The sequence below is a fragment of the Eschrichtius robustus genome, chromosome 3, assembly GCF_028021215.1.
Source record: "Eschrichtius robustus isolate mEscRob2 chromosome 3, mEscRob2.pri, whole genome shotgun sequence".
NCBI lineage: Eukaryota > Metazoa > Chordata > Mammalia > Artiodactyla > Eschrichtiidae > Eschrichtius > Eschrichtius robustus.
Genome location: NC_090826.1, coordinates 110,612,303 through 110,636,048, shown reverse-complemented (window position 1 = coordinate 110,636,048; position 23,746 = coordinate 110,612,303). Strand labels below are relative to the sequence as shown.

Genomic DNA, 23,746 nt, shown 5'->3' with positions numbered 1-23,746 from the left:
TCGACTTTCCCAATACTTAGGACCATACTTGGCACATGGTCTCCTCAACATGTCCACTATGTCTGTCACCTATGTAAATACTTCTGGAAGGAATGTCTACTCATGTTAAAAAGATGTAACTGTGTTTTCCCATAAATAAATTTAACCTCTATTATCTAGTCACTGTTCTTGATGAGAGAAAACTTAATGCATTCAAGTCCGGATAAACTCAATCAACTCTGGCTTAACCTCAGGCAATGTAAGATCCCCTCTTCCATTCCTTCTCCTCTTACCCCTCAGATTATTTTAAGACTGCTTTCTGGAAAGAATAAGATTTTAGATCTCTGGCATGAATCCCAAAATCCTGTTTAGAAACTTAATTTTTGTTTTGAAGATCCAGCTATAGACCCTCCTCTGGGGTCTGTGCTGCTGACAAGATGGAAGATGGCTCCTCAGGGAGTCTTGTGTGAGAGAAAGGATGCGATTAAAATATTCCAAAATTTCACCCCCTATGTAGTCTCTCCTTCTTTGTAGCAGTAGTGATCATGTGACTTTGTAAACATTCCTTCCTCGCCATTAATAGTCTCAAGCTTTAGAGAGCAAAACCAGGACCCCATTTTCCCTTCTGCATCTGCCCTGGCTCTTTTTGGTAGTATTTCTGTGCTTAGAGTTTCACTTCTCCACTCCCTGCCTCCAGCCCAACAATACAGGAATTCCAGCCATCCTCTGCCCCTGCCTCTAAGTAGTTCCAAGCAGCAGGTGGAGCTAACTGGCCATGAGGCCAAACAGGAGTGTGAAATCTGCATTCATGGATGAGACTAGGAGAGACAGTCCTGGCATCCCTGCAGGCACTGGGGGCTAATAGAGCCAAGCCAGCCCCAGCCCTTCTGGAGGGTCTGTGCTATGCCCACCTCCAGGAGGCAAGAAAGAGGAGGGGGCTGGAGCCAGGGTAAGTATAGTATTATTTTAACTGGGGAAGGAGGAGCATTCAGTCTGGCTGAGGTTCAAGGAGCCCCATCTTCCATGCTTAACTTGCCATTGCAGCTTCCTGGGTCTCACATAGTACAAGCATCTCTGGTGTGTGCAGCAAGATATCAGAGTTTAAAAATTCAGTTTGTAATTTTTGTCCATGACTCCTAAATGTAACCCAACCACTTCATCCAATGCTTAACCAAGCAAACAACAATTGATCTAGTGTTGAGTGGAGGGGAGAGGAGACATTTAAGTCTCCCCAGTTTGTACCTTTCTAACCTGAGTTTTCTGCCATTGAAATGGTTCCTCTTTTTTCCAGCTTTATTGAGATATAATTGATAAAAATCATGTAAGCTTAAGGTATACAATGTGATGCTTTGATACACATATATATTACAAAGTAATTACCACGATAAGGTTAGTTAACATATTTATCGCATAATTACCATTTGTTTGTGTGTATGGTAAGAACATTTAAGATCTACTCTCCTAGCAGTTTTCAAATAAATAAGACAATATTGTTGCTTACAGTCACCATTTTGTACATTAAATTCCCAGAGCTTATTTACCTTATAACTGGTGGTTTCTACCCCTATTCCCTCCCCCATCTGCCCCCACCCGGTCTCTGGCAACAAATACTTCACTCTGTCTCAATGAGGCTTTTTTTTTTTTTTAAGATTCCACACATAAGTGAGAGAATACAGTATTTGTCTTTCTGTCTGACTTATCTCACTTAGAAATTATCCAAAATGAAATACAGAAAGACAATTTTAAAAGAAAAGGAACACTGCTTCAGTGAGCTGTGGGAAAATATCAAGCAGCCTAATACAAGCACAGCTGAAGTCCCTGAAAGATGGAGTAGAAGGGCAATTACTGAAATGTTTAAAAACTGAGGTGGGGGGCTCTATACAGATACAGAAATATTAATGAACTCAAGCACAAGAAATGTGAAGCAAATTATATCATCACATCAAAATAAAATTGCTTCTAGGAAGTGATAAAGAAAATAATCACAAAAACCAGCACAGAAAAATAGACACATTGCACAAGGAAGGTCATATTACAGAGGGAAAAAGAGTACGAACAAATTGCTCACTCTTCACAATGCAAGCCAGAAAATAACAGAGCAAGTGTACTGAAAGAGAAACTATATATACATTGGAATTCTATATTCAGTAAAATATCTTTATAAAATGAAGATAAAATGAAGACTTTTTCAGACATTTCAAAGCTGAAATAATTTAATACCAGAAGACTCTGAACTCTAAGAAATGTTAAAGGTAATCCTTCAGGATGAATAGGAGTGATATAAAATGGAATTATAGATCCACACAAAGGAAGAAAGACCACTCTACCCAGATAAAAACAAAAGACTTTTGCTTACTATTTAAAACTACTTGGAGAATAAATAATTATTTAAAGCAAAATTGATAGCAATGTATTATGAGGTTTTTAACATATGTAAAAGAAAAGTGTATCACACCAAAGCACAAAGGTCAGAAGGAAAGAAATGGAAGAATATTGTTTATAGGTTCTTAGGCTGCAAGTGAAGTGGTGTAATATGAAGGTAAACTATCCTAAGTGAAGGATCTGTACAATGCAATTTAACCACCAAAATCACACAAAGAGTTATAGAGTAAGTCAACAAAGGAGATGAGATGGGATTATATAAAAGACTCAGTGGAAAGGAAAAACAAAGGCAAAAGAAAACAGAACATAGGTGAGATAGAAAACAAATAGTAAGATGGTAGATTTAAACTCAACCATATCAATAATCGCATTAAAAGTATTGATCTCAATACTCTGATTAAAAAGCAGAGATTATCAGTTTGAATAAAAAAGACCCAAATATATATTATCTAGAAGGAACCCATTTTAAATATAAAGATGCTAATAGGGTGAAAATAAAGTGATGGAAAAAGAAATGTCTTGCTTATACCAATCAAAAGAATACTGAAGTGACTAAATTGAGTTGAAAGTAGATTTTAGAGCAAAGAATATCACCAGTGACAAAGAAAGTCATTCTGTGATGATTATGAGGCAATTTATGGAGAGGATATAATAAACCCTAAATGTTTATGCATTTAATAAAAGATTTTCAAAATATATGAATCAAAACTGTTAGAGTTACAAGAAATAATAGAAGAGTTTATGGTTATCTTTAGAGATATCAACACTACTCATTTAATAATTGATAAGTGGCCATAACATCAGTAGAAATATAGAAGACTGAAATCACACTGTCACAAAAATTAACCTAATTGACACTATAGAACATTCTGTGCAAAACAGATTCCACTTTCTTTTTGAGTGTACCTGGAGCATTCACCAAGATAGAGCATATTCTGGCCCATAAAACAAGTCTCAATAAGTTTAAAAGGATTCAAGTAATACAAACTGTGCTATTTGACCACAGAGTAATAAAATTAGAATTAACATAAAGATCTTTTAAAAATCTCCCAACCTGGGGCCTCCCTGGTGGCGCAGTGGTTAAGAATCTGCCTGCCAATGCAGGGGACACAGGTTCGAGCCCTGGTCTGGGAAGATCCCACATGCCGCGGAGCAACTAAGCCCCTGAGCCACAACTACTGAGCCTGCGCATCTGGAGCCTGTGCTCCACAACGGGAGAGGCCGCGACAGTGAGAAGCCCACGCACTGCGATGAAGAGTGACTCCCGCTCGCCACAACTGGAGAAAGCCCTCGAACAGAAACGAAGACCCAACACAGCCAAAAATAAATAAATAAATAAATTTATTAAAAAAAAAAAATCTCCCAACATTTAGCAAAAATAATAATAATAATAAGTAACACATAGATCAAAGGACAACTCAAAAAGTTAGGAAGTCTTTTGATCTAGAAAAGTTAAAACACAACATATAAAAAAATTTTGAAACTAGCTAAAACAGTACTGAGAGGAAAATTAATAGCATTAAATGTGCATACTAGAAGAGGAAAGACTTCAAGTTAATGGCCTTGGCTTTCATGTTAAGAAACTAGAAAAGAGAAGAACAAAGTAAGCCCAAAGTAAGCAGAAGAAAGGAAATAACAAAAATCAGCTCACACATCAGTGAAATAGAAAAGTGAAAACAACATAGAAAACCAATGAAACAAAAAGCTGATTCTTTAATACTGATAAAATTGATGAAAACACCAGCCAGACTAAGCAGGAAAAAAAGGGAGAAGACATAAATCATCAATATCAGAAATGAAAGGACTTCCCTGGTGACGCAGTGGTTAAGAATCCGTCTGCCAATGCAGGGGACACGGGTTCGAGCCCTGGTCCGGGAAATCCCACATGCCGCGGAACAACTAAGCCCGTGTGCCACAGCTACTGAGCCTGTGCTCTAGAGCCCTTGAGCCACAACTACTGAGCCCACATGCCACAACTACTGAAGCCCACGCACCTAGAACCCGTGCTCCGCAACAAGAGAAGCCACCGCAATGAGAAGCCCACACACTGCAAAGAAGAGTAGCCCCTGCTCACCACAACTAGAGAAAGCCCATGTGCAGCAACAAAGACCCAACACAGCCAAAGATAAATAAATAAAAATAAATAAATTTTTTTATAAAAGAGCAATGAAAGAGGTCACCTTACTACAAATGCTATAGGTATTAAAAAATATTAAGGACATATTATAAAACACTTTATGCCAACAAATTCAAAAACAGATAATATGGATAAATTTCTTAAAAGAAAAAAATTAGCAAAGTTCTTTCAAGAGGAAATAGATAATCTGAAAAACTCTAAATCAGTTAGAGAAATTATATTTTAAATTAAAAACTTTCCCACAAAGAAACACTGGTGAATTCTACCAAACATCTAAGGAAGAAATTATACCAAATTCTCCACAAGATACTCCAGAAAACTGAAGAGAAGGGACTACTTCTCACTTCATAAGGACATTATTTTTACACCAAAACCAGAAAAAGACATTACAAGAAAAGTAAACTATAGACCAATATCCCTCCTTAACATAGAGGGAAAAAGGTAACAAGAATTTGGCAAATCAAACTTAAACACATGTAAAAAGGACTAAACAACACAATCAAATAGAGTTTGTCTCAGGAATGCAAGGCTGTTTTAATATTCAAAAATCAATCAATGCAATTCACCATATTAATAGATGAAAAAAGAAAAACTGTATGATCATTTCAATAGATGCAGAAGAAAACATTTTTCAAAATTCAACATCCATTTTTTGTTAAAAACTCTCAGCAAAGTAGAAAGAGAAGGATCATCCTGAAATGGCAGCAAAAAAAGAGATAAAAAGCATCCAGATTGGAAAGGAAAAAGTAAAACTCTCTTTATGCTCAGATGACCTGATCACATATATTGAAAATCTTACGGAATTTACATGAAGCTATTGAAACTAATAAGCAGTATACAAGATTATTATACAAAAATTGCATTTTCATATACTAACAATGAATAATCAGAAACTGAAATTTAAAAACCCATTTAAATTATGATCAAAATAGATGAAATACCTAGGGAAAATGTGACAAAATATGTGCAAAACCTTTTCACTGAAAACTACAAAACTTAAAAAGAAATTAAAATGACCTATATAAATGGTTAGATATTCCATGTTTATGAATTGAAAGACTCAATATTGTTAAGATGTCCATTCCTCTCCAATTTATTCTATAGATTTAATTCAATCCCAGTCAAAATCTCAGCAGGCTTTCTTTTTTTTTTTTTTTTTTTTGTACAAATGGACAAGTTTATTGTAAAATTCATATGGCAGTGCAAAGGACCTAGAATAGCTAAAGCAACTTGGAAAAAGAACAAAATTAGAGGACTTACATTATCTGACTTCAAGACATTTTAAAGCTATATTAAATAAGATGAGAGTGTCAGGAAGGACAAATAGATCAATGTAACAAAGTAAGAATTTGGAGGTAAATACAAACAAATATGGTCAGTTGATTTTTGACAAAGATGCAAAGGCAATTCAGTAGAGAAAGGAACAATTGAATATCCATATATTCCCCTCCACACTGCCCCCCCCCAAAATAAATCCTTTGTCCAAAACTTTCACCATATACAAAAAATAACTTATAGAAGAACACATAGGAGAAAATCTTTGTGTCCTAGGATTAGGCAAAGATTTCTTAGATATGACACTCAATGCAAGATCCATAAAAGAAAAAAAATTAATTGGATTTTGCCAAAATTAAGAACTCCTCCTCTTTGAAAGAAACTCTTTAAGAGCATGAAAAGATAAGCCACAGACTGGGGAAAATATGTGCAGATAGCTTATCTGATAAAGGACTTATACCAAAATGTATATATATCTTTAAAAAACTTTCAGAATTCAGTAATAAGAAACCAAACATCTCAGCAAAGTAATGGAGGAAATATTCGAACAGATAATTCACCAAGGAAGATACCTGGAGACAAATGAGCACATGGAAAGATGCTCATATCAGTAGCCATTAAGGAAATGCAAATTAAACTCAATTAACACATATCAATTAGGATGTCTAAAAATTAAAAACTGAGCATACAAAATGTCGGCAAAGATGTGCAGCAACCAGAATTCTCATGTACTTCCAGTGGGAATGTAGAATGGCACAACCATTTTGGAAAACAGTTGGGCAGTTTCTTAAAAAGTAAAACATATACCTACCATATAACACAGTTATTCTACTCTTAGGTCTCTATCCGAGAGAAATGAAAGCATATACCCATCCAAAAACTTGTCATGAATGTTCAGGGCAGCTTTGTTCATAAAAGTCAAAACCTGGAAACAATCCAAATGTCCATCAATAGATTAATGGATAGACAAAATGTGGTATTATCCATACAATGAGGGCATTTACTACCCAGCAATAAAAAAGAATGAACAATTGATACATGCAACAACTTGTTTGAATCATCTCAAAGTAGTTTTGCTGAGTGAAAGAAGCCAGGCATAAGAGAATACATACTGGATGATACCACTTGTATAAAATTCTTGAAAGTTCAAACTAACTTATAGGGACCAAAAGTAGATCAGTTGTTTTCTGGAGATTGGTGGGCAGAGAGAATCATGAGGGAGGAAACACAAAAGGTCATTAGAAAAATTCTGAAGGTGATGAATATGTCAGCTGTATACCAAGAAAGCAGGAAAAAATGAAGTTTACAAGTATAGTGAATGAGGCTGATTTCTCTATTTTTACCTGTCCACCTAGATTAACGGAGGTGTGTTTTGGGGACAAATTGCTGGAGCATGATGGCTTCTTTGGAGAGAAACAGAGACCTGGTGACAGAGAGAAGTTTGAGGAGAACCATGCATTGCGTATCCATGATGTGTCAGATCCTATGTTAAGCACTTTAAATGAATGATCCCATTTAATTCTCACAAAAACCCTTTGAAGTAAGTACCATTATCCTCATTTTACAGATGAGGAAATGGAGCCTGAGAGGGTCCAACAGCCTGCTCCACCATCGTAGAGCTGGTATTGATGCCGTAAGACTCTGCTGCCTGGGCCAGCTGCAGTGCTGTGCTGAGTCCTGGGAGCTCTACCTCTACGAAAATCTCTGGGATAAGGGAGGGGAATCACTCCTTGGCATGTGCTCTTGCTGGTTTGACCTCAAAGGTGGTGCGCAGGGGCCCAGGGGCACTGGAATTCCTGCTCTTAGGTGACTGACCGCCCCCTTTTCCTGGGACTGGAGGGATTCCTGGAACGCGGGACTTTCATTTTAAAACAAGGATGAGTCAGTCACACTAATTCTGGCTCAGCAGAAGTCTTGTACTTCTGGACTCTGGTTTTCTGGGTCCTGGGCCCTTGATGACATGCCTAGAATATTTTCTTGGACTTAGGCCGGACAGGTGAGATGGTTTCACAGGTAAAGGAGGAAACAGAGGCAATTTAGTATTGCTCTTTTATTTTTGTGCTATCTAACATCAGGATCGCTAGGCAAGGTGTTTCCAGCCTCTTCAACCTTCCATTTCCAGTTGGGGCCTCCCTAGGTTGGGAGGCTATGAAGGGAAATAGGGGCTTCTGGTTGGGAGGAATTGGTGGTCAATGAGAATCAGCTTTTCTAAAAGTAGGTCTAGCCTGACCCTACCAGGTGGTGGGCATGGCACCGTCCACTTGTTTGTGACAGTCTACTTGTTTGGCTGCTTCTGCCTCCGGGGGACCTGATTTGGGCTCCAGTTTTGGACTTTGGGACTGCTGTTGGCTTAGGGAGTTATTGTTCTGAGTTTGTGGTGCAGTGGGATCAGTCTCCTTATTAAGGCACGTGCGCTCAGGCTTGGGCTCCAAACAGCAGCACGTGGGCTGAATGTAACACGGGGGCTTCGGCGGGCAGCATGGGTTGCATTTTGGTGGGCAGCTTGGGTTGCACTTTGGTTGGTCACACATCTTCTCAAGTTTTGGAGGTCCTAGAACAAAAACAACATTTTCAGAGGGAAAGCTGGCTGCCTGCATTCACTCCCCCCTTCTTTGACCCCCAGATACATCCAACTTCAGAGTGATGACACAGACCAGCACTGGGAAAGCAGGGCCGGATGCTCAGAGGGAACCCAGTCCCACAGTTCTGTACCTTCATATGGGTCAGTGTGCTGGTTCCTCACTAGGGAGCCGTTTTCCAGATAGAAAAAGGAAAGACTGGAATATGTAAGAATTTTGCCGAAGGTCTCTTAGCTAATGAGGAAGAGTATGACCCTTGGCAGCCGAGTCTGAGTCCAGCGGCAGGCACTTCAAAAACTTCATCTCATGAATGGTTACAGCCAGCCTGAGAGGTCGGTGTTTTCACCCCATTTTACCTACAAGTATGATTGAAGTTCAGAGATCTACCTCAGTTGCTAGTAAGTGGATTCAAGTCAGGTTCCATTCCAACTCAGAGCATGTGCTTGGTCTGGTGTCCAACGTGGTACCCAGGGACCCAGGTGCAACGGGACTCTTTCTAGGGTGACCGACTGTCTTGAGACAGATGGATGTATTTGTCTCGCCCTTCCTGAAAGCATCATCCCCCTCACGCCCCTCAGCACGTAGGAAGTGTCTGCCTTGGGGGTCTTTCCAGCAAAGGAGACGGAAAGGTCATTGCTCTTGGCATGGAGGACTGAGTTCCAGGCTTGGCTCTATGACTCCTGAGCCAGGGGGCGGGGCAGCTCTTTCACCTCTCTGACCTTTATCTCTTCCTTTGTGTGGGGGCAGCGTTAGGGGTGAAGAGGATACAACTGGACCTTGTAGATGTCCTCAAATTCAACCATTCAGGGCTTCTGTAATCTCCCGATTCTTCTAGGGGTAGGAAAAACCCAAACAACTCTTTCTTTGCTCCTTATCAACCCACCTACCTCCCACCCAGGAAATCCAGGAAAGTTCTCCTTAAGTCCATACACCTAGGACTCAATATATGGCCGCTAGGGCAGCACCGCTATGGTTTCTGCCCAGTCCCTCTTATGGCGCGTGGACAAAAGCCACTGGGAGGTCCCAGAGCAGGACAGAGTGTCTAGAAGCGGCCCAGAGTCAGCAGGCAGAGGGATCTGGAGTGTCTTCTAGCCCAGGGGGAGACGTGGAGGAGAAGAAATGAGCAAGCACCCTGGCTGGGGGCTCATCCCACAAGGCCACACACCCACGTCAGGGAGGTGCCAGGTCTGTCAGAGCCTGTCACCTGGGTGGAGGAGGATGGGTGTGGGAGTTCAAGTGACAACTGCTGAGATCAAGTTGCCACCACCCTCCAGCCTCCAGAGCCCACAGATAAGCCACTGGCCCAAAATGGTTTTTCTTTTTTTTTGATTTAAAAAATTTTTTTCAACTGCGTAGCTTGTGGGATCTTAGTTCCCCGACAAGGGATCAAACCCGGGCCCCCTGCAGTGGAAGCGCAGAGTCCTAACCACTGGACCACCAGGGAAGTCCTTCCAAAATGGTTTTTTAAACTGAACCAGTTACTGCCATGGGCTTTCCACTAGACACACACACTTGTGTATCTGTGTGTGTGCATGTGTGCACCCACCTGTGTGTGAGTGTGTGTGTGTGTCCACGCAGAAGCACAAGCACAAGGAAGGAAGAACTTGAAGTTTATGACCATGGCTGCGTGGCTGGACCAAACTGAGATTTCATTGTATTTGTTCATCAGGCTTTAAAATTGGAGCCTGTGTGAATAACTCCTAAGGAGGTCACTTCTGTTCTGGCCTCGGCCCCTCCTGCAGGTGGATTCTTCCCCGTCCTCTATCCCACCCCTGCCCCGCCATCCACCACCCCCTCCCAGCCCTACTCCAAATACTCCATCCGGTGCTGAGAAAGCCATGGCTCTCATCTTTTTGTTCTTTTCTCTGTGTCCTGAGGATGGGGGGACTCCTGGGGACAGGAGTTAAAAATCCCCCTCACACCAAAGGTTTCCTGAGGGTTCCCTGAGCAGGACGGAAAGCCTTACCATCCCCTTTTTGCCACTGAAGGCAGATCTGGTTCCCGGAAGGTGTGTGGGATTCTCACGTTAGGTGGTTCCTGAAGGAAACCTCTCCGATGACCCACTTTGCTGTAGACCCAGGGCCTCGGCTGTCTCGGATGATGGGTGTCAGGCCCATAGCTCAGCCCTTTCTTCTGGGGATCCACCTCACTCAGCTCGGGTGCACAAGCTGGGCCCCACTGAGCCAGGCGTGGCTGACACCTCTGCCCTGCCCAGCCTCTCTCCACCTCAACTTTCAGAACCACCAGACCCTCATCATGTGGTTTCTCTGGGGGAAGGAGCCACCACCACGAGTCTGAGAAGGCTGTCACTGTGCTGCTTGATGTTGGCTGAGGACAGACTGGGGTGACTACCCTTTGGGGTCCACTAGGCTTTGCATCTCCTGAGCTAGAGCACCAGGAGGGAAAGAAATCTGAGAAGGGTCACCTCATGGGGTCCCTACCGCTGGGTCTGCACCCTCCACACTCCCAAGTCCCTGGCAGTCTGGCTGCAGCCTCAGCTGGGTCAGGGGCAGGTTCTCACCTGAGAAGCAAAAGTGACTTGTGGGGTAGGGTGTTGGCCTCAATTCAGTTGTGACTCTATGCCTGCCAGTTATTCAGGGATTAATTCTGTCATCCAGGAAGAGGTCTCTGCTCAGTTTTAGGCACACGACGCTGGACCAGGACTCCTAAGGGGTGGGAGTAGGGGACAAGTGACACAGTCCCTCCCTCCAGGTCAAGAGACGCTGCAGAGAGGCTGAGGTGGCAGAGTTCTGCCCTGTCAATGCCCTGACTTGCCTGGGATGGAAGAGGAAGGAGAGGCAGGGCAAAGGGAGACACACAGACATGAAAATAGAACCCAGACATCAGCAGGAAAATGGGGAAAAAGAGGGGAGAGTTAAGGGCCATAGGAGCCTTGCTCAGTGCCTCCTTCATGGTCTTTGAAGCTGTTTGACAGAAAGTCTGTGTGCACTTGGGCGCCCTGGAGCCCTGGGGGGTGAGCTTGGGCATGTGCATGTGTATGCACGCACGTGCGCAAGTGAACGTGTGCGAGGAGCCTGGTATCTGGCGCAGTCTCCTTGTTGTCTGAATCTGTCCCATGGGGGAGTCAGACCTGAGACCAGGGGAGAGAAGAAGGTGGGGTGGGGGGAGCAGGAGAGTGGATAGTGAGCCCTTTAAAATTTTTTGTTGCTTTTCTGTGTGCCTGTTTTGCTTCCTTTACAATTTCTTCTCCCTGCCTCTCTGTCTCTCTCTGTCACTGTTCTCCGTTCTCTCTTTCTCTCCTCCTCTGTGTCTGTGGTTTACCTTTCTCTCTCTGTAGCCAGTGCCCCTGGACTGACAGTTGGGAGCCTCCTGTCCACCAGGAAGTCCAGTATGTCAGGCTCCATCCTTCCAAGTCCAGGCTGGGCTGTTTCTACAGGAGCAGTTCTCATCCCAGTGGCCAGAGGGTACCCAGAGCTCCCATCCAGGGGTTCACCTGGCTGCTTCCAGACATCCCCTCCCAGCACGTTCCCTTTGGGCAGTTCCCGGGAACAGGTCCCGATTGGGGGTGGGGTGCCGCATCAAAGATGGAGAGCATCTTAGGCATCAGTCCTGCGCACTAAAGCACAGAGAGGGAAAGGACAATGCCCTCAGGTCCCATGCCTTCCGAGCCAGTGCGGTCTCCTTTGTCTCACTGCCCTCTCTTTCACCTCTGCCCACCAGCCCAGCCTCATCTCTCGCCACTGTTCCTTCCATGTCATCAGACTGGCCCAGAGCAGATCCCTGCTAAATTCTGCCGGCCTCTGTCTGGATCTTTGTACCACTCTTCCCGTGGCCTAGAACACCTATCCCCGCACCCTCACTAAATATTACTCAAACCTGAAGTCTCAGCTTACACATCACTTGAGGAAAACGACACTAACCCATAGGGTTTGTGGCCCTGATATAAGTTCTTGGTGCTCCCTATACTTCTCGCTACATTTTTATCATGATTTCCCTAATGGTCTGGCTTCTCCTCTAGTCTGTTAGTTTCACGGGCACAGGCATCCTCGCTGTCCTGCTCACCACCGTTCTCAGCATCTAACACAGTGTATGACATTATGTGGACTTCAGTACTAAGGAATGAATGAATGGATGAATGGACAGCCATGAAGGCAGGACCCATCGACGAGTTTTCTCCGGGTTACCTGCTCTGGACCCTTCTTTTTTGTCTCTTTTCAATTCGTGGTTCTCACGCTTGGCTTCCGAAAACTGTCTTCCCTGGACTGGCAGCAGATATGCCCCTCCCTCAGCAGCCTAGTGAATCCATGACTATCAGAAGCCAAATGGTTTCTGTTCCCTCCGGATGCCAAGCTTCCGAGGTTCTAAGCCTCTGTGACCTTGTCATTCTCTCTCCCCAAGATTCTGTGACACTGACTGACTCACAGGCGCCCCCTGCTGGCTGGATAGCAGGGTTCCTCTTGGTTTCTTCTCTCCTGAAGGGCACAGGCAGCTCTTGAGTAAACCCATAATGGTTCGATTACCTAAGGCATAAGCCTAACGCACACATAGGTACGGAGTGTCTACTGTCTACCAGGCTCCGTCTTGAACATGAAGTATACAAGCTCAATAGCTGACATTCTCAAAGCTCTTTTAATTCGGTATAGAGACAGTAGACGGCGTCAGTACTGTGTGATGAGAATGATGGCAGGGGAAGCACAGGTTGCCAAGAGAGCACATGGGGTCGGGTTTGGGGTCTGGCATGCTTTCCGGAAGGAGTGATGTTTAAGCAGGGATTGGGTGGCAACGGGAGATAAGGAGTGGGACATGGAGGTGTCCTGTGTAGGGGAGAAGCTCGGTGAGGCTGGAGCACAGCGGGGAGAAAGGAGAAGAGGTGGACGCTGTACCGATGAGGGTCTTATACCCATGGGAAAGGGTTTGGATTTAACCTGAGGACAATGGGAGCCACTGAGGGGTTCTAAACAGGGGAGAAACAAGGATACCTTGAGGGGCAAGGGCTCTATTTTATTCATTCCTAGCTCAGCATAAACACCACCCCCCCTCCACCTAGGGCCCTTTGCTGGTACTGGCTGGAATAGTCTCCCCAAGAGATCTTCATCACTAACTCCCTCGCTTCCTTCAAGTCTTTGCTTAAATGTGGCTTTATAAGTGAGATATTACACTGTCATCTTCCTATTTAAAATTACAATCTGCCAATAGAGACACGGATGTAGAGAACAAACATATGGACACCAAGGGTGGAAAGCAGGGGTGGAGGTGGTGGTAGGATGAACTGGGAGATTGGGATTGACATATATACACTAATATGTATAAAATAGATGACTAATAAGAACCTGCTGTATACACAGGGAACTCCACTTCACTGTACAGTAGAAACTAACATGACATTGTAAAACAACTATACCCCAATAAATTAATTAATTAATTAATTAATTAAAATTACAATCTGCTACCCTTTCCCTCACTCCAATCACCTTTATACAGTTCTACTTTCTTTTCCTAGGTAACACTTTTTATATACATACAATATACTCTACGTATAATTTCTTTGTTCTGTTTTTGTCTATTGTCTTTCTTCTCTCACCAAAATGTCGCCTCCAAATGGGCAAAACTAATTTTTTTTTCTCATGGACTCACCTCAAGCTTCTAGAATAGTTTCTGACATATAGGGAATAAACAATGTTGGTTGAATGCATGAATGCGGATTGTTAGTTACTTTTTTTTTGTGGGCTGTGGTCTCTGCTGTAACTCCGAACTTCATTTGCCCAAGATGAGAAACCTGTTTTTAAAGTCTGTTCTCCAAACATCATCCAAACTAACAGAATGTGTCCCTTCACAGCCCCACTCCTACCTCTATTTTTTTTTTTTTTTTTGCCTCTGTCATCAAAATTAGGGTTGATTATGACCATCTTCTTTAGCTATAGGAGCTAAATTTATTGGTGATGAGAAAATTGAGGTCAGTTTGCTCTGTAATGGAGCAAATCCTTGTGGTCTCTCACTTCTGGGTTCAGGTCCCTGAGGCCCAGCTTCCTGCACTTCTCCTTTGATATTATCCATTATTATCATATATTTATTTGGTTTGAAACCCAAAAGGTAAAAAGGACACACAGTGCAATTTCCCCCTGCTACTCCAATCCCTTCATCCAATAGCAATCAGTTTCTCACATATCTTTCCAGGGATATTTTATATGCAAAAAGCCACACACAAACATGTATACCTTTCCTTCTTTTAACAAAACAAGAGAAACTCCATATTGTTTTGCTCACTGCTTTTTCTCATGTTGGGGATCATTCCATTTCGGTACATAAAGAGTATCTTCATTCAGTGTGCTGCCTGAATAATAATCTAGAGACACATGGGAATTCCCAATTTGGGCTCTTGCAAACAATGCTGTGGTGTAACACTGTACATACATCGTGCCTCGGGGAGAATAGATATAGCATACATTTCCCTAAGTGCAGTTGCTTCCTCAAAAGATAAAACTGAGAGACATTGTCAATTTTTCTTCCATGGATGTTTCACCAATTTACATCGTTCCTCACAATGTGTAAAACTGCATATTTCCCCACAAACTCACACAATGAATTCATTATTAAATTAATTGTGCTCTATCAACCTCATAAAACTGATATTTCAGAGTAGGTTTGAGTTTTTCTTAGTAAGTCAGCTCAATTTTCTTTCATTATGCTTGGGAGCCATAATATTTCTTTTTCTGGAAACTGCCCAGTTATGCAATTTACCTGATATTTAATTAGATTGTTGATCATTTTATTATCGATTTGTGGTGTTCATACTATATTGGGAAAATTAGCCCATTTTTGTGCTATGAGATGCACAATTTCTTCTGGTATATTTTTAGACTTTTGACTTTGTGTGTTAGATTTCAGCCATATAGAAACTATTCATTTTTACGGAAACACTTTAAAAAATATTTTCCTTTATTGTTTTTGATTGTGTGTGTTATAATGGTAAAACTGATGCCAATTTTGAAATTATAGAAGAACACTCCTAAAGTTTCTTAAGGAATAATTTGTAATGTTTTGAACCTTTAGGAACTCATCTTAGTATAAAATGAGAGGCTTTTTTCTTTTCTTTTTTTTTTTTCACACACACACAGTGTATTTTATTTTTACAAGAGATAAATAGACTGACACGAAGCACTGTACATGGATGACCACAACAAAAGCAACAATGATTGCAATTACCAAACCTGAAACACACTCATACTATGTCATAATATTGACATTCAGTCCAGTAATCCTCCACTGTAACAGCTCCTTTACTTTGCAGTGAAAATTGATTTGTATATTCTTTGCCTCTGAGTCCTTGTGGGATTTTTTTTTTTTTTAATTCAGACAGAAAGTCACAAAAATTATACTCATCCTCATCAGTTCACTCAGTCCCATGTAATTAATTTTTTTTTCATCTTGATCTTTTGTTAGCACTTTTTTGAGTTCATCAGTTTTTCATTAGAGTTCTGAAAATGCTTATTCATTCAGTTCAGCAGTACAGTCAGTTACCAGAAACCTGTAATTGTCAGAGTCTTTTCCATGAATTTCTTGAAGATGAAACCCTTTAATAGGAACATATTTGCAAAAGCATCAGAGTACACCCAGAACTGTCTGTAAATGAGAAAAGACTTAAAAATGACCAGTTAAAGATTTGATGAAAGTTCATAATAATGCAGTTGACAAGAAAATTAGTTATTTCTGAGATATACATTTTAAAGTAATAACTAGGATTATTACTTATAACATTATACCAGAACATATAAGATTTTTAGAAATTTCATGTAATGTCTGAAACATTTATATTAACATATTTCCATACATATTTCCATACAAATACAAATATAAGATTTTTAGAAATTTCATGTAATGTCTGAAACATTTATATTAACATATTTCTATACAAATAACCCAATGAAAGTTTAGTATTAGTTGTTTTGTTTGTTTGTTTTTTTATACTGCAGGTTCTTATTAGGCATCAATTTTATACACATCAGTGTATACATGTCAATCCCAATCGCCCAGTTCAGCACACCACCATCCCCACCCCACCGCAGTTTTCCCCCCTTGGTGTCCATATGTCCATTCTCTACATCTGTGTCTCAACTTCTGCCCTGCAAACCGGCTCATCTGTACCATTTTTCTAGGTTCCACATACATGCATTAATATACGATATTTGTTTTTCTCTTTCTGACTTACTTCACTCTGTATGACAGTCTCTAGATCCATCCACTTCTCAACAAATGACTCAATTTCATTCCTTTTTATGGCTGAGTAATATTCCATTGTATGTATGTACCACATCTTCTTTATCCATTCGTCTGTTGATGGGCATTTAGGTTGCTTCCATGACCTGGCTATTGTAAATAGTGCTGCAATGAACATTCGGGTGCATGTGTCTTTTTGAATTATGGTTTTCTCTGGGTATATGCTCAGTAGTGGGATTGCTGGGTCATATGGTAATTCTATTTTTAGTTTTTTAAGGAACCTCCATATTGTTCTCCATAGTGGCTGTATCAATTTACATTCCCACCAACAGTGCAAGAGGGTTCCCTTTTCTCCACACCCTCTCCAGCATTTGTTGTTTGTAGATTTTCTGATGATGCCCATTCTAACAGGAGTGAGGTGATACCTCATTGTAGTTTTGATTTGCATTTCTCTAATAATTAGCAATGTTGAGCATCTTTTCATGTGCTTCGTGGCCGTCTGTATTCTTCTTTGGAGAAATGTCTATTTAGGTCTTCTGCCCATTTTTGGATTGGGGTGTTTGTTTCTTTAATATTGAGCTGAATGAGCTGTTTATATATTTTGGAGATTAATCCTTTGTCCGTTGATTCGTTTGCAAATATTTTCTCCCATTCCGAGGGTTGTCTTTTCATCTTGTTTATGGTTTCCTTTGCTGTGCAAAAGCTTTGAAGTTTCATTAGGTCCCATTTGTTTATTTTTGTTTTTATTTCCATTACTCTAGGAGGTGGATCAAAAAAGATCTTGCGGTGATTTATGTCAAAGAGTGTTCTTCCTATGTTTTCCTCTAAGAGTTTTATAGTGTCCAGTCTTATATTTAGGTCTCTAATCCATTTTGAGTTTATTTTTGTGTATGGTGTTAGGGAGTATTCTAATTTCATTCTTTTACATGTAGCTGTCCAGTTTTCCCAGCACCACTTATTGAAGAGACTGTCTTTTCTCCATTGTATATCTTTGCCTCCTTTGTCATAGATTAGTTGACCATAGGTGCGTGGGTTAATCTCTGGGCTTTCTATCTTGTTCCATTGATCTATGTTTCTGTTTTTGTGCCAGTACCATATTGTCTTGATTACTGTAGCTTTCTAGTATAGTCTGAAGTCAGGGAGTCTGATTCCTCCAGCTCCGTTTTTTTCCCTCAAGACTGCTTTAGCTATTCGGGGTCTTTTGTGACTCCATACAAATTTTAAGATGATTTGTTCTAGCTCTGTAAAAAATGCCATTGGTAATTTGATAGGGATTGCATTGAATCTGTATATTGCTTTGGGTAGTATACTCATTTTCACAATGTTGATTCTTCCAATCCAAGAACATGGTATATCTCTCCATCTGTTGGTATCATCTTTAATTTCTTTCATCAGTGTCTTATAGTTTTCTGCATACAGGTCTTTTGTCTCCCTAGGTAGGTTTATTCCTAGGTATTTTATTCTTTTTGTTGCAATGGTAAATGGGAGTGTTTCCATAATTTCTCTTTCAGATTTTTCATCATTAGTGTATAGGAATGCAAGAGATTTCTGTGCATTAATTTTGTATCCTGCAATTTTACCATATTCATTAATTAGCTCTAGCAGTTTTCTGGTGGCAGTTTTAGGATTCTCTATGTATAGTATCATGTCATCCACAAACAGTGACAGTTTTACTTCTTCTTTTCCAATTTGTATTCCTTTTATTTCTTTTTCTTCTCTGATTGCCGTGGCTAGGACTTCCAGAACTATGTTGAATAATAGTGGTGAGAGTGGACATCCTTGTCTCGTTCCTGATCTTAGAGGAAATGCTTTCAGTTTTTCACCATTGAGAATGACGTTTGCTGTGGGTTTGTCATATATGGCCTTTATTATGTTGAGGTAGGTTCCCTCTATGCCCACTTTCTGGAGAGTTTTTATCAGAAACAGGTGCTGAATTGTGTCAAAAGCTTTTTTCTGCATCTATTGAGATGATCATATGGTTTTTATTCTTCAATTTGTCAATATGGTGTATCACATTGATTGATTTGCGTATATTGAAGAATCCTTGCATCCCTGGGATAAATCCCACTTGATCGTGGTGTATGATCCTTTTAATGTGTTGTTGGATTCTGTTTGCTAGTATTTTGTTGAGGATTTTTGCATCTATATTCAACAGTGATATTGGTCTGTAATTTTCTTTTTTTGTAGTGTCTTTGTCTGGTTTTGGTATCAGGGTGATGGTGGCCTCATAGAATGAGTTTGGGAGTGTTCCTTCCTCTGCAATTTTTTGGAAGAGTTTGAGAAGGATGGGTGTTAGCTCTTCTCTAAATGTTTGATAGAATTCACCTGTGAAGCCATCTGGTCCTGGACTTTTGTTTGTTGGAAGATTTTTAATCACAGTTTCAATTTCATTACTTGTGATTGTTCCGTTCATATTTTCTGTTTCTTCCTGGTTCAGTCTTGGAAGGTTATACCTTTCTAAGAATTTGTCCATTTCTTCCAGGTTGTCCATTTTATTGGCATAAAGTTGCTTGTAGTAGTCTCTTAGGATGCTTTGTATTTCTGCGGTGTCTGTTGTAACTTCTCCTTTTTCATTTCTGATTTTATTGATTTGAGTCCTCTCCCTCTTTTTCTTGATGAGTCTGGCTAATGGCTTATCAATTTTGTTTATCTTCTCAAAGAACCAACTTTTAGTTTTATTGATCTTTGCTATTGTCTTCTTTGTTTCTATTTCACTTATTTCTGCTCTGATCTTTATGACTTCTTTCCTTCTGCTAACTTTGGGTTTTGTTTGTTCTTCTTTCTCTAGTTTCTTTAGGTGTAAGGTTAGATTGTTTACTTGAGATTTTTCTTGTTTCTTGAGATAGGCTTGTATAGCTATAAACTTCCCTCTTAGAACTGCTTTTGCTGCATCCCATAGGTTTTGGGTCATCGTGTTTTCATTGTCATTTGTCTCTAGGTATTTTTTGATTTCCTCTCTGATTTCTTCAGTGATCTCTTGGTTATTTAGTAACGTATTGTTTAGCTTCCATGTGTTTGTCTGTTTTACGTTTTTTTCCCTGTAATTCATTTCTAATCTCATAGCGTTGTGGTCCAAAAAGATGCTTGATATGATTTCAATTTTCTTAAATTTACTGAGGCTTGATTTGTGACCCAAGATGTGATCTATCCTGGAGAATGTTCCGTGCGCACTTGAGAAGAACGTGCAATCTGCTGTTTTTGGATGGAATGTCCTATATATTTCAATTAAATCTAACTGGTCTATTGTGTCATTTAAAGCTTCTGTTTCCTTATTCATTTTCATTTTGGATCATCTGTCCATTGGTGTAAGTGAGGTGTTAAAGTCCCCCACTATTATTGTGTTACTGTCAATTTCCTCTTTTATAGCTGTTAGCAGTTGCCTTATGTATTGAGGTGCTCCTATGTTGGGTGCATATATGTTTATAATTGTTATATCTTCTTCTTGGATTGATCCCTGGATCATTATGTAGTGTCCTTCCTTGTCTCTTGTAACATTCTTTATTTTAAAGTCTATTTTATCTGATATGAGTATAGCTACTCCAGCTTTCTTTTGATTTCCATTTGCATGGAATATCTTTTTCCATCCCCTCACTTTCAGTCTGTATGTGTCCCTAGGTCTAAAGTGGGTCTCTTGTAGACAGCATATATATGGGTCTTGTTTTTGTATCCATTCAGCCAGTCTATGTCTTTTGGTTGGGGCATTTAATCCATTCACGTTTAAGGTAATTATCGATATGTATGTTCCTATGACCATTTTCTTAATTGTTTTGGGTTTGTTTTTGTAGGTCCTTTTCTTCTCTTGTGTTTCCCACTTAGAGAAGTTCCTTTAGCATTTGTTGTAGAGCTGGTTTGGTGGTGCTGAATTCTCGTAGCTTTTGCTTGTCTGTAAAGCTTTTGATTTCTCCATCAAATCTGAATGAGATCCTTGCCGGGTAGAGTAATCTTGGTTGTAGGTTCTTCCCTTTCATCACTTTAAGTATATCATGCCACTCCCTTCTGGCTTGTAGAGTTTCTGCTGAGAAATCAGCTGTTAACCTTATGGGAGTTCCCTTGTATGTTATTTGTCGTTTTTCCCTTGCTGCTTTCAATAATTTTTCTTTGTCTTTAATTTTTGCCACTTTGATTACTATGTGTCTTGGAGTGTTTCTCCTTGGGTTTATCCTGTATGGGACTCTCTGCGCTTCCTGGACTTGGGTGGCTATTTCCTTTCCCATGTTAGGGAAGTTTTCGACTATAATCTCTTCAAATATTTTCTCTGGTCCTTTCTCTCTCTCTTCTCCTTCTGGGACCCCTATAATGCGAATGTTGTTGCGTTTAATGTTGTCCCAGAGGTCTCTTAGGCTGTCTTCATTTCTTTTCATTCTTTTTTCTTTATTCTGTTCTGCAGCAGTGAATTCCACCATTCTGTCTTCCAGGTCACTTATCCGTTCTTCTGCCTCAGTTATTCTGCTATTGATTCCTTCTAGTGTAGTTTTCATTTCAGTTATTGTATTGGTCATCTCTGTTTGTTTGTTCTTTAATTCTTCTAGGTCTTTGTTAATCATTTCTTGCATCTTCTCAATCTTTCTTATTCCGAGGTCCTGGATCATCTTCACTATCATTATTCTGAATTTTTTTTCTGGAAGGTTGCCTATCTCCACTTCATTTAGTTGTTTTTCTGGGGTTTTTTCTTGTTCCTTCATCTGGTACATAGCCCTCTGCCTTTTCATCTTGTCTATCTTTCTGTAATTGTGGTTTTTGGTCCACAGGCTGCAGGATTGTAGTTTTTCTTGCTTCTGCTGTCTGCCCTCTGGTGGTTGAGCGAGAGGCTTTTTTCTTAATGGCTACCCAGCTGTGGCAACATAATTCATTGATCTTTCTTCATAGATTTGAGGGTGTGTTTATCATGTATTAATTTCCCCTATATATTTGGTCCCAGCTCTGAGCTTCCCACTGAGTCCTATTGATCTGTCTGTATATTCACGGTCTAGTACCACACTACCTATATAACAGCTTTGTAGTATATTATAAATATATAATATCTGGTAGAGCTAGTCCCTGCAAATTACTCCTGTTTTTTAGAATTGTCTTGGCCATTTTAATATTATGCTTTTGTGCTCAACATCACTAATTATTAGAGAAATGCAAATCAAAACTACAATGAGTTATCACCTCACACCAGTCAGAATGGCCATCATCAAAAAATCTACAAACAGTGAATGCTGGAGAGGGTGTGGAGGAACTGGAATCCTCTTACACTGTTGGAAGGAATGTAAATTGGTGCAGCCAATATGGAGAACCGTATGGAGGCTCCTCAAAATAACTAAAAACAGAGCTACCATGTGATCCAGCAATCCCACTCCTGGCATATACCTGGAGAAAAACATGGTTCAAAAGGATACATGCACCCCAATGTCCATTGCAACACTGTTTACAATAGCCAAGACATGGAAGCAACCTAAATGTCCATCGACAGATGAATGGATAAAGAGGATGTGGTAACTATATACAATGGAATATTACTCAGCCATAAAAAAGAATGAAATAATGCCATTTGCAGCAATATGAGTGGACCTGGAGATTATCATACTAAATAAAGTAAGTCAGACAGAGGAAGACAAATATCATATGATATTGCTTATATGCGGAATCTAAAAAAATGATACAAATGAATTTATTTACAAAACATAAACAGACTCACAGACTTAGAGAACGAATTTATGGTTACCGGGGCAGGGGGAGGAGGGGGGAGGGATAGATTGGGAATTTGGGATTGACATGTACACACTGCTATATTTAAAATAGATAACCAACAAGGACCTACTGTAGAGCACAGGGAACTCTGCTCAATATTCTGTAATAACCTAAATAGGAAAAGAATTTGAAAAAGAAGAGATACATGTATATGTATAACTGAATCACTTTGCTGTACACCTGAAACTAATACATTGTTAATCGACTATGCTCCAATATAAAATAAAAATTTTAAAAAAGAACCGTAGTCCTGAAGGATGGGCAGAGCATTGCTGTTGCCTATGGCCCACTGTTGGGTTGGAAAAAGTACCTTGAGAACTTGCCCCCCCAACCCATGATATTTGTCCCATTAAATAGAAGAGGAAAAGAAACCACATAGGGTGGATAGCAACACCAAGGCCCAAATGTCTCTTGGGGGTATTATGCTCACTGGACCATGGTGTACATTCCCACCAGATTCTGGCGCCTGTATGAAGAGAAGGCGTGAGGGACTCAGTCAGGAGGATTCACTCAAGGAGAGTGTTTCTCATGGCTTTTTGAACTGAGATCTGAAAACTACAAGTACCCCTGTGGCACTTCCTTCTTAAGCATGTGATTCCCCCAAATAAAAAGGATCTGGAGGCTAAATTCTGGGACTGGGAAGTATCGTGTCCTTTATGAGTAGGAAGAAATTTCAGTGATGGTGGCAAATGTGGCAATAGCAGTGGAAGAGGGTCACTGATACTTTGGGAACATCCCCTTCTTATTCCCCTCTGGATATTTTTTTCACAGCCCTGTCAGACTGCTCAGACCCAGGGTCTACCTAGAGGGAATTTCCCATCTGGTGGCTATTTGTGGGAATCTGCTTAAGGAATCCAGGTTCCTGGAAGCTCCTCAAAGCTGAGGATGGGGGAAATCAACAAACTCTAAGAAGTTTTGGGTGCCAGGAAAGATAAGCTTTATTTGTGCACACTGATAAGGCTTTGGGAAGTAGCGTTTTCTCCAGCGGTCAGGTCTTCTTGACCTAAGACCAGAGCTAAGGCCAGGAAGTGTGAGATTTTCAGGAAAAAGAGGAATCCATCATGTATACATCTAGGCAGCTTAATTCAGGAGGAGAGGGACGAATAAAACCGAGAGTGAGAAGTGATATCAACTCCAGACTGGTCCTTGGCTGTGGCTCTTTGGCTCCTCAAAGGTTGCAGGTCAGCTGTAGCCCCCAAAACCATGGCAGCAACTGGAACATCCAGAAAGCTCCACCTCACAGCAGTTGGAAGGCTGGGGCTGGCATAGGTAGACACTTGGAAACCGGTGGGACACCAGAGAGCTGCAGCTTCCAAAGCCAGAAATACAGCAGCTGGGGACACAGCAGGAGGGGGCAGGAAGGGGGCAGGGAGCCAGGGCCTGAGGAGCCTTTGGGGGGGTGCTTGGGTGGATATTTGGGGAGGCACTTGGCAGGGAGCTGGCACTTCTGCTGGTTTGGTTGGCAGGACATCTTGGAGAATGTTCA

The 23,746-nt window shown here is 40.8% G+C and overlaps 1 protein-coding gene across 1 annotated transcript; it reads right to left on the bottom strand.

Annotated features, from left to right (window-relative positions):
- Positions 1-23,442: 23,442 nt before the first annotated feature.
- On the bottom strand, positions 23,443-23,731 carry LCE7A (late cornified envelope 7A). Its single transcript, XM_068537582.1, is given in 2 exon segments — positions 23,443-23,662; positions 23,664-23,731. Coding segments are annotated over 2 exon segments (288 nt in total).
- Positions 23,732-23,746: the final 15 nt, after the last annotated feature.